At 30.8% G+C, this 12,047-nt stretch overlaps 1 protein-coding gene across 1 annotated transcript; it reads left to right on the forward strand.

Moving 5' to 3' along the window:
* Positions 1 to 302: 302 nt before the first annotated feature.
* On the forward strand, positions 303 to 7,559 carry LOC137806901 (cullin-1). Its single transcript, XM_068607271.2, has 19 exons — positions 303 to 897; positions 1,006 to 1,105; positions 2,143 to 2,328; positions 2,517 to 2,564; positions 2,644 to 2,847; positions 2,947 to 3,024; positions 3,186 to 3,275; positions 3,362 to 3,442; positions 3,599 to 3,661; positions 4,003 to 4,038; positions 4,116 to 4,202; positions 4,280 to 4,429; positions 4,530 to 4,585; positions 5,599 to 5,719; positions 5,823 to 5,984; positions 6,100 to 6,243; positions 6,387 to 6,605; positions 6,691 to 6,858; positions 6,949 to 7,559. Exons 1-19 carry the CDS (start codon positions 758 to 760, stop codon positions 7,048 to 7,050), a joined length of 2,235 nt encoding a protein of 744 aa, XP_068463372.1. The 5' UTR covers positions 303 to 757; the 3' UTR covers positions 7,051 to 7,559.
* The last annotated feature ends 4,488 nt before the right edge of the window (positions 7,560 to 12,047 follow it).

Here is a 12,047-nt window from a genome sequence, read left to right on the forward strand (position 1 = left end):
TATCAGATCATCCGGTGATATATTAATTGGTTAAAAAACCCAATAAAATCCTTTTCTTAGATCTTAGAAGTTGGAAAAAATATCTCAAAATATTTATATATAGTAATGAACAAGATTATGATAAAAATAATTATGTTAATAATGAAAGTGGAGAAAACAAATCTAGTATTATTTTGTATCTAATTTTTTTGTAGAAAACATGTTTAGAAGTGATAATGAAATGATCTGAATCCATTAAATTATAAATACTAAAAATGAAAGGAGAGTAGAATAAAATAGGGTGTTGTGAATAAATAAAAAATGATTACTAGAGAACAAGATGAATTCCATTTAAATAATAGACCCGACACCGAAAGAGCAATTTTTGGTCGAGAAGGATTTTTTTGAAGGGGGAGAGGGGTCGTGTGTTCCCTTTCCTTTTCCCATCAATGCTTCTGCCTCCTTCATCTTCTTCTTCCTCCTCCTCCTCCGTTTCGACTCTTCCTTTTTCCCTCTTCTCCTTCACCAACCGTTTCTAGGGTTCTCTCTCCGATTTCACTCTCCCTCCTTAATCAGCCCTCTCTCTCTCTTCCCTCAATCTCCCAGCCCGATCGTCACCTCTTTTCTTCTCCACATTTCGAATCCGTTCCGTTCCGATAATACCTGCTCCCTTTCGGACGATTCATTTCGCTCTTCCTCCTCGATACCTATCAATTTCAATTGCCGTTTCCGACTATTTCACGTTCGAGTGCAGATTCCGGTGGTTTTGTTTGGCATCATGTCGATGAGTGAGCGGAAGACTATTGACCTCGAACAGGGATGGGATTTCATGCAGAAGGGCATCACCAAGCTCAAGAACATTCTGGAAGGCCTGCCCGAGACTCAATTCAGCTCTGAGGACTACATGATGCTTTATACGTATTCGTCTTTGAACTGTTTGTTTGTTTGTTTGTTTTTGGTTGCTTGAGATCTTTTTTTTTTTTTGTATATTTTTTATATGAGCACTTTTCTTTATTCGAATTGCAGGACCATCTACAATATGTGTACTCAGAAGCCTCCTCATGACTATTCCCAACAACTTTATGACAAGTATAGGGAGTCTTTTGAAGAGTACATTGTATCGACGGTCAGTGATACTCCCATTTGATTTTGGGTTCATGGATAGACTTTGTGGTGTATTATTTGGTCATTATCCCTTCTTGTTTGCATAAACATTCGTATTATTTGGTCATTATCCATTCTTGTTTGCATAAACATTCGTGTTATTTGCATAAACACCTATTAATTGTTTCAGTACATTTCTGGGACTTCGACGCATTCTTTTTTCTTTCTTTTTGGAAAATTTACTGTCTCGTTGTTTTAGTTGTGGTAGTAGTCCCAAAACTTTTGAAACAAGTATAAAATGTGGTTTGATCGTACATTGAATCATGCTTTGGAACATTTTATCCCAAATGCAACCAGCAAATTGTAGAAATGAGTAAATATAAGACGCATAATGACTGGTGCATGCTTGGGTGATAAATACTTGTAATTGCAACTCCACCGACCATGCATCCAGTTTTTGGTGGTAAAGGATGTGCCGTTCAGGCAGTCAATCGTAGTCAGACAATGAAGCAGCATTTGCTGAGGTATCCTGCTCAGAAAAGACTCTTTATGTGGTCAAGCTTCGTTAGGATGTTTGAATGGAAAGGGAATAATAATGTTAGATTTGAAAGGGATGAAATTAAAAAAAAGGAGTTGCCTTTGTCATGTTTATCTGATCAATATGGGAAGAAAGTTGAAGGTAAGGGCCAATATAGCAGTGTTACAGCAGGGAGCTGCTTTGTGGAAGCCTGTTGTGTTGCAGCTTGCTATTGCACCTAGAGCAGCACAAATTATGGCTGCTGTTGGATCAGAAACTAAAACCCCTTTTTTGACCCCTGGAATGAATTTGTTTGGGGGAGGGATCTTGGTATTTCGTCCCCCTTTTATTTGATCAAATCACAAACCCTATTTTCCTCTTTGGAAGCAAATGGGATTTCTTGGCTATCGAACCAGGCTACTCTCTACACATCGAAATAAAATATTTATATTTTCTGTTTTTATTCAAGATGGATGTACATGTTATTAATTTTCTCAATTTTTCTTCTAATAAAATGCTGTGTTGCTTCCCATTTGGTCCAGGTATTACCTTCTTTGAGAGAGAAGCATGATGAATTTATGTTGAGAGAACTTGTGAAGAGATGGGCAAACCATAAAATTATGGTTCGGTGGCTTTCTCGGTTCTTTCACTATTTGGATCGCTACTTTATTGCTCGAAGATCACTTCCACCCCTTAATGAAGTTGGATTGACTTGCTTCCGTGATTTGGTAATGCAACTAATGATGTTACAGTAAACATTTCTGCTGCAGTAGTTCTTTCAATTAACTAGTTTTGTACATGTTAATATAAAAGACATGCCGTGCTAGTGCAAATTGGATGTCTTTCCTATTATTGTCATTTCATTTAAAGCAACTTTATCACAATAAATTATGGGTTTTATGTTTATCATTTGCAGGTTTACAAGGAAGTAAATGGGAAAGTTAGAGATGCAGTTATTTCACTTGTATGTTTTTCTTCCTTAGTATGCTAGATTTTCTGCGATTATAAATTTTAGATCAATTAAAGTATTTTTGCTTATGAAGATTGATCAAGAACGTGAGGGAGAACAGATTGATAGAGCTCTATTAAAGAATGTATTAGACATATTTGTTGAGATTGGAATGGGGCAAATGGATCACTATGAGAATGATTTTGAAACTGCCATGCTCAAAGACACTTCTGCTTATTATTCTCGAAAGGCTTCAAACTGGATCCTAGAAGATTCTTGTCCTGATTATATGCTCAAGGTGTGGTTTCCTGTTTATGCTGACTGTAACTTGGTTTCATCATTTACATTACTTTATGGCCTCTATTTGATCGTTTGATGTTATGTTTTTTTATTACAGGCTGAGGAGTGCTTAAAACGGGAGAAAGATAGGGTTGCACATTACTTGCACTCTAGTAGTGAGCCAAAATTATTAGAGGTCTGTTCTTGACTTTGTGATACTGTTTTTTGGTCTCTTGCCATGCTCAGTGGAGTATTGCTAAGCAACTTAAGGATATTTTAATGATTATAATGTTTCATTTTTAGTTTCTGAAGTTTTCTTGTGTTTTGTTTTGTTCTTCTGGAAATTTCTTCGTTTAGAAAGTTCAACATGAATTGTTATCTGTGTATGCAAACCAACTCCTTGAGAAAGAGCACTCTGGATGTCATGCTTTACTTAGAGATGACAAGGTACTTATGAAACTTTATTTTCTTATGATATGTACATTTTTTTAACCAATAGTATATAGTGTTCTCATGTTTCCTTTAATGCTTAGGTTGAAGACTTGTCAAGAATGTTCAGGCTATTCTCTAAAATACCTCGAGGCTTAGATCCTGTTTCCAGTATATTTAAGCTGGTTGGTCATGTTGAACCTATCTTATGCTTTTCCTCCCTTACACAGATACACACACACACACACACACACATATATATATATCAATGTCAATTTTTGGCTCTTCTGTCCTCCTTTCTTTCTTGCTCACTTTCTTATATTCTCTTTCCCTTTTCTCAGCATGTTACCACTGAAGGTATGGCATTGGTGAAGCAGGCTGAAGATGCAGCTAGCAACAAAAAGGTCTATATTGAATTGCCTATTCTGCAGTTTTGCTTATTTCTGGCTCAGAGGTTTAATTTCTTGATTGCAGTAATTGAGGAAAGATTAGTGTGCACTTGCATTCTGAGTTTTCAATATACAATCTCACTATGGATCCATTGAAATTTCTGTTCAAAATTGTAAATGGAGGGATTTTGACATGATTTGGAAGTTACTTTCTGAGAAAATAATTTATTAATAGCTTCGTTTACTTGTCTTTTCTCTTACTGCTCAAGTTGTGACCGATGTCAATGTTTTTTGGGACAATTTTGTTTTGTTACTGACCTTGTTATTTTGTCCTTTTAAAACGAAAATACCTACAGGCAGAAAAAAAGGATGTTGTTGGTCTGCAGGAGCAGGTGATAAAAAATAGTTTTATTAATTTTACAACATTTGTTTTCAACTTGTGGAAATTGAAATTGGTTTCTTGCTTCAGGTTTTTGTTCGGAAAGTGATTGAGCTGCATGACAAGTACCTGGCCTATGTGAATGATTGTTTCCAGAATCACACTCTTTTTCACAAGGTTTTGAATATAAAGTGCCTTTAATTATGTTGGATTGATATGTGTACTTGCAAATCTGAATGTGTTTGATTATATAGGCTCTTAAAGAGGCTTTTGAGGTCTTTTGTAACAAAGGTGTTGCTGGAAGTTCAAGTGCAGAACTGCTTGCCTCATTCTGTGATAACATTCTTAAGAAAGGAGGAAGTGAAAAATTAAGTGATGAAGCAATTGAAGAAACTCTAGAAAAGGTCTGTGTCATTCTTGATGTTCCACTTTTACTTCTATAAATAAACATGATACATGTAGTTTTGACTATTGAATTTGGGATTTGTTTTGGTCTATCTGCAGGTGGTGAAGCTGCTTGCCTATATCAGTGATAAAGACTTGTTTGCTGAATTCTATAGGTAATATATCAATGAGATGAGGATTTTTTTGTGTGATGATTTTAAGGTTGCATATGTTTGTCAAAAAAGGATTTTATATTGCTTGGCTCTTGCTTCAATCTTTATGTTTTAACTATTATCTGCAGTGTTTTATATATTCATTTCATAACTGCATCATAAAAAATTGCTTCCCCTGTTTCTTGGTTGTTTGACAATTAAATGTGCTCTGTTGCATGTAGAATCTGTTTTCCTTGCATGAAGAGATACAGTACCACCAATAGTTGGCCTTCATTATTTGGGAATTAGTACTTGACTTGACATAAGACAGAGTCAAGCCTCGTCATACTATTGCTCTAGTTTAATCTCGGCATTGTCCACCTTTCAGGCCCAAAAAGCCCTTGCTTATGCTGTGACATGTTAAGAAATGTAAAACTAATATTGGGCCTTTACCTAACACTTTAAGCTATAGGAAGAATTGGTTCTTTTTTTCATATTTACTAGATATGTGATTTTAAAAAAGCTTAAAAACTGAAATTGATCATGGTGGGGTAAGATTTGAAGAGACAAAGTGGAGTGCAATTACTCATAAAGGAAATTTATTTTAGTTTTATATTTACTCGTGTCTCTAGACTTTTTATCAATTTATTTATGCACAATATAACATGATGAGAATTTAGGAATTTTCTGGACTAAGATTATAGAAAATGTCTGACCTTTTCTCTAAAACTAATGGCAGAAATGCTAAACATACTATATTGTTTAGTAATGTACAACATTATTATAGGAAAGGACAATTCTCATTGGAATGTCTATTGATCTACCCAGATTTATAGTGCCTTTGTTAAACTTTTGCTTTCATAACTGCTTCCTAATATTGTTTGACATATTTGCCTTAAAACTATTTTTCTTCAGTTTTCGGGTATTATTTAAAGGTCTTTTTCTGGGGATATATCTGAATGTTAGAATACCCTTTTGTTAATGTAAGATGTTTTGAATAATAATATTAATACAGGTTTTTGTTTTGTTGCTTTCAGGAAGAAGCTTGCTCGAAGGCTTCTGTTTGACAAGAGTGCCAATGATGATCATGAGAGAAGTATTTTGACAAAGTTGAAGCAACAATGTGGTGGACAGTTTACCTCAAAGATGGAAGGAATGGTCAGCCTTTTTTCTATTCTTTGTAAACATAAGCTGAAATACTATAATGAACTTTCTTTGGATAGTAGACAAGAAAATTTAAATGCTTTTGCTCTCTTGCCAGGTTACGGATTTGACATTGGCAAAGGAGAATCAAACAAGTTTTGAGGAGTATTTAAGCAATAATCCCAATGCAGACCCTGGTATAGACTTGACAGTTACAGTTCTGACTACTGGCTTCTGGCCTAGTTACAAATCTTTTGATCTCAATCTTCCTGCAGAAATGGTAATCTGGATTTTCTTGATATAGAGCATTGGATGCTCGGTTTTTTATTCTACATAACCTAGAGTTTATAGACTTTGGTTATAATTAATAACTATCTCTTTATTTCTTTTTTTAGATTAGGTGTGTTGAAGTTTTCAAAGAATTTTATCAAACTAAAACAAAGCACAGAAAACTGACATGGATATATTCCTTGGGCACCTGTAATATAAGTGGGAAATTTGATCCCAAAACTGTGGAGCTCATTGTTACAACCTACCAGGTTATATTACTCACCTGCTTTACTTATCTGTAATTATGTAAATATTATGCCTTTTCACTTTGATCATTTTCACATTTGTGATATCCATGGAATCTTGTATATTTTCTACTGACCCAATTTCTCTTTTTCTCTTTTTTTAATAGGCTTCAGCATTGCTGCTTTTTAACTTGTCAGATAGACTGAGTTACTCAGAGATAATGACTCAATTAAACTTATCGGACGATGATGTTATTAGACTACTGCATTCCTTGTCATGTGCCAAGTACAAGATTCTCATCAAGGAGCCAAATACAAAAACAATATCATCCACTGATCATTTTGAATTTAATTCTAAATTTACTGACAAAATGAGAAGAATCAAGGTATAATTTTATTTAAAATGTGTTTTAATCTTGACTTTTTTCTATTTAGCAACTTTTGAGCGGAATGGACACATTCTGTTTGCAGATTCCTCTTCCTCCCGTGGATGAGAAGAAGAAAGTAATTGAGGATGTTGATAAGGACAGAAGATATGCCATCGATGCCTCAATTGTGCGTATTATGAAGAGTCGGAAAGTTTTGGGCTACCAACAATTAGTCGTGGAGTGTGTTGAACAGTTGGGTCGTATGTTTAAGGTACATATTTAACCACTCTCCTAACATAATATTATATGTTTTTCTCTCAAATCCTGAATATATTTTTTCATGTGTAATTTAATTGTCCAGCCCGACGTCAAGGCTATTAAAAAGCGGATTGAAGATTTGATTTCTCGAGACTACTTGGAAAGAGACAAAGATAATGCTAACATGTTCAAGTACTTGGCTTGACGTGGTCGAAATGATTGTGCAAATGAAGTGGTTACTGCAAAATGAAAATCTTGAACTTCTGCAAATGAAATGAGTTTTTTTTTTTATAAAAGTTTCCTTGAAGGAGGAGCTGCGTGCTTGTATATTTTGCCTCCATGTCCAGGTATGGACTACTACTGTAGATGTGTGATCATGTTGGGAAATTGTAATCAATTCCATAATCCAGCTCTCTGATACTTGCACCATATTTTTGGCTACTGATTGCTGCAATTCCTTCTCAACATATTTGATGCCGGTCTGTTATTTGCTTGCTCCATCAAAAATTGTGTAAGCGCTCCTGGCAAATTATATTTTTTTTCAGCTTAGAAAAATCATCAGGTGAATGGGTATGCCTTTTAAATTAAACCCAATAGTTATGGTTCTTTAGACATTATTTGTCTATGATAATATTTCAGTGACATCTACTACATTTTGTAGTGATATTTTATAACTGTTTGAAGATCAAATTATCCCAAGGATTCTAAACATCATTAATCATGTATATGTCTTACCGGTTAATGATACAGTTGATATGACTGTATGGTTATGGATCTTTACTATTTTATATCTGTTCATCATTTTTCCAAATGCAATTATGAATTTTGGCTTTCCAAAACATGAAAGCAACGGTTGCCAGCGCTTTTACAAATATCTTCCTGTTCGGATGAAGATGAAGAAAATCAGTTCTTAGGCTTCTTCATTGTTCGTTGATATTTTTTTCAATTTTAAACTGATGTTTTTGGTGTCTGTTAAGGGATTTCCAAACTATATTTTTAAGTAGATTTTTATCATATATTTTCTACTCTTTTCTTTAAACCTATAATTAACATTACCGTCACGCTTAGTTAAAAACTTATATGTAAACTATTTGTTTTTTTTTTTAAACTGTGTAGTGTGTACTTGATTTTCTTAAATATGCACCTTTTTTTAAAATCTCTTTTGTAGCTTTATCTAAATTAATTTGTACATCATAATTTAAATTATGCATTATATATTTGAAATAAAATTTATATATTTGATTATGATTTTAGAAATTTCAATTTTATAAAAGTAAATACTTATCTCTTTAGGAAGTGAAAATAAGAAAAAGAAGGTATTGTTACTCAGGCTTGACTACTGCCCTATTTTAAATCTAAAATTCCTTTATATAATTGATTCATTTCCATCAAAACGGCTATTAGTTTGGGGTTCTTCCTCTAACATATCAATTTTAACCTGTATGCTATATTTTTTTTCAAAAATTTTAAAATTAATCTCTATTCTAAATTTGAAAATCCAAAATTCAAAAAATATAATTCAAAAGTCAAAATTTTGTTAAAAAAAATCCGAAGTAAAAATTGGGAAAAGAAAATTTGTAACATAAAATTTGAAAACAAATTTTTGAAAAGAATTTTTGGAATTCAAAAATGTGTTTTGAAAAAGAAAATATGAAAATGCATTTTAGAAAAGAATTTTCAGAATTTCAAAAATATGTTTCCAAAATTAAAATATGGAAATGTATTCCAGAATAGGGTTCTTAAAGTTTTTTTTATCCACACTTTTCTTTCGTTTAAGATCATTTTCTTCCTTTGTTATTTTAATGAAAGATTGGGTCAGGAGAAATTTGCCTTATTTGGATTAAGTTGAAGGCAAATTCTCCCTATACCATATAAAAACCTACACCTAACAAATAAATTGATTTTACCACTTTAGTTTTAGTGAATTTAAATTTAGGGTTTGTAGCTTTTACAACTGTATCCATGATATCTATAAAGTATTCTTATGTTATTTTCTTCTCACACTCTATTTATGCACACCTATTCACCTCAAACACCACCTCCATTGGAGCTTCCTAATATCAAATAAAATAATGGAGGGCAATTGTGATATTTTAAAATTTTGTAAGGTGGAGGTTTAAATTGATATGGAGGTGTCCAAATCAAAATTTTAATCCATATCAAGTTTTGGGTGTTCTTACTTATATTTCCCCTTATTATATGTACACTACCCATGCCTGCTTTTATAATTTTGCACTCGCAATATATGAAGAAATCTGAAAAACATGTATTATTATTACAAAGAATCAATCAACATCTACTGTCTAGAACTCAATACTAATATAGATTGGTTCTTTATGGGGGCAAGATGATAACTAGTTTAGGAAGATCATTTAAATGTTGTTAATGATAATGTGATTCAAACAATAACAGATCAATACAAACTAACAATATCTTTGCAATTTGCTTATTTTTTTGGCTAAACAAATCCAATGTAGGAAAAGAGAGAGAGATAAAAATCATCAAATCAGGATATTTTAAAACTCTCCCAAATGTCTGTTATTAATATTTTGTATTTTTAAATAAAACATTTTAAATGTTAACTATTAAATTGTCACACTTTTATTATAAACATTATAAATTTGAAATTTGAAAATGTTTTTAACTTAAACTTCTTTTTACTATGATAAATGTTAATTATTAACTTTTTTAATATCATGTTATCATTTTTTAATTATTCATTAATTATCAATATTTATTATTTTTACTTTATATTTACAAAAATAACTTTAATTTCGAGGGAAAATTATTTATCCAGGACTGCTTTGTATGTTAAAATTTTGATACATCTTTTCTAGAAAACTAATTCAATTTAGTCTTACCTATGAAAGAAATAATTAAGATAAATCTATTGTTGGAAACAGATATTTTTATTTAAATTTTGTCTTTTCATTACCAATAAATAGATAAATAGATAAATATGGATTATTAATTTTTCAATGTCATGTATTTTTAATTATTAATAAATCATAAAGGTTTCATAAGTGCAAACAAAACTTTTAATAATAGTTAAAATAGACTTTCAATAATGATAGTTATCATTAATACAAACGTCATTAAGAAATTTGATGGTAGATTAAAATTGTTATCGTAAGTACGAGAGATAAAATGATAATTATGGATATAATCATCGTTATATAATTTGCATTTAACTCTTTTAAAATAATTTTCTAGTACAAGTTTTTACTGTAATCATAGTGAAAGTCATATATAAGAAGAGTTACAGTAAAAACTGTCATCATATGGTTAATATTTTCTTAACACTAATTTTGTTTTTATGACTATCTTTAACTTGTATTTAACCAAATATTAAATAGATACTAAAATAATTTGGTATGTAAGCTAAGTTGTAATAAGTACTTACAAGATAATTTGTTCAACTTTTTTTACGTATTCCAATGCTTATGATTCTAAAAATTGTATCCACTGAAAAAATGAAACATATTTATATAAATTAACATATCATAAAACTTAATGTAATGGTGTATTTCTGAATTATATCATGTTACCTAATTTCATTCTTTATCAATTCCAATTCTCACTGTACAATACATAATCTTTAATTTGCTTAATATACTTCAACTCAAAATAAATATAATAATTCAATTAATTGGCATATAAAAGTGAATCAACAATGCAATTAAAATACATTTAACTACACTTCTGCCAGCTTTTATGATCTGCACAGTCCATCACTCAATATCTATATTAAAAATATAGACACTTAAAACATAAAAATTCTATTATGATACACCACAATGTGTAAGTTTAGTATAATAAATGATGATTATTGAAAATTAACAAGTTTTTTATATAAGAACATAATAAGTGTTACGAAAATAGATAAAAAAAATTATTTTGAATACAGGTAAGGAGTGTCAATGAGACATCATTTCTCTACATTGAAATTGTGTAAAACTGAAACAACTTTGTTTTAACGAGAATAAAGTCATATAAGAGTGAGATGATTTTAGTTACGTATTGAAGTCATGTAGGATTAAAATGAATTTAATTAATATTTAAGTAAAATCGTGAGAAAGATGTAAAAATAAACTTAGTGCATTGAATTATCAAAGAAGTCGTTGTACCATCACACGATTTTATTTCAAAAAAATTTATATGGAAGTAGTTGAAAGTACCAATAACTTTGGTACTTTCTTAACCTCATGTTCCAAGATGTCTAACTCACTTAATGTTATTCAATGTAAAAAAAATATACAAAGTTTAATAAATCTCCTTATTATGTTAGTTATATAAGTGAGGAAGACACTACCATTTTAATTGCTAATAATGTGGTAATTTAAGTTTTCAATTTTTTTAAAATATATTAAATACTGTTTGAATAATTAAATTGAAATTAGAATTGAATATACTTAAAATAGTGTAAGTGAGTAGAATTTAATTTGATTCCAATTTCAGGTAACGTAAACCATTAAATCTCTTTGCGTTGAGATGCTTTCATCAATGCCTTGAAACACCTAACGATTTTCATTAATTTTCGTTTTCATAGAAACACCTCTCCACTCTGAATGCACATATGTGCTTGGCAGTGTTGGTGGTCTTTAGAGAATTTATTTTCTTTTGCCAAAGTCATTGGTACCTTTCATGATTTTCATATAATTTTTTTTAAAATGAACTCGTGTGATGGAACCACGACTTCTTTAATAATTCAATGCACTGAAATCGTTTTTACCTCTCATAACTTCACTTAAATATTAATTAAAATCGTCTTAATTCTACACAACTTCAATATGTAGCAAAAGTTGTTTCCACCCTCACACGACTGCATCCTCATCAAATCAAATTCGTTTAAGCTTTACATGATTTCAATGTGGAGAAGTTGTGTCTTGTTGACACAATTTATCTATATTCAAAATAAATAAATAAATTCACCAATGTTGGTAATAATTAACCAAATTACATCTATTATTATATAAATTTTCCTATAAAAATCATGAGATTAAAATAATATAATAAATTATCAATGATGTCTCTATTAAAAAATAATTAGCACAAGATATTTAAATAATTAAATATAATTTTTTCCAATAAAAATCTTCTCACAAAAAAATATTCCCTACTTCTTTATAGTATGTAGTGTAATTTTTAAAAAGAGTGATGATACAAATGTTCTCTAATATGCATTATTGTTCCAATCAAAAT

The sequence above is a fragment of the Phaseolus vulgaris genome, chromosome 3 (assembly GCF_051622355.1).
Source record: "Phaseolus vulgaris cultivar YP4 chromosome 3, ASM5162235v1, whole genome shotgun sequence".
Classification (NCBI taxonomy): domain Eukaryota; kingdom Viridiplantae; phylum Streptophyta; class Magnoliopsida; order Fabales; family Fabaceae; genus Phaseolus; species Phaseolus vulgaris.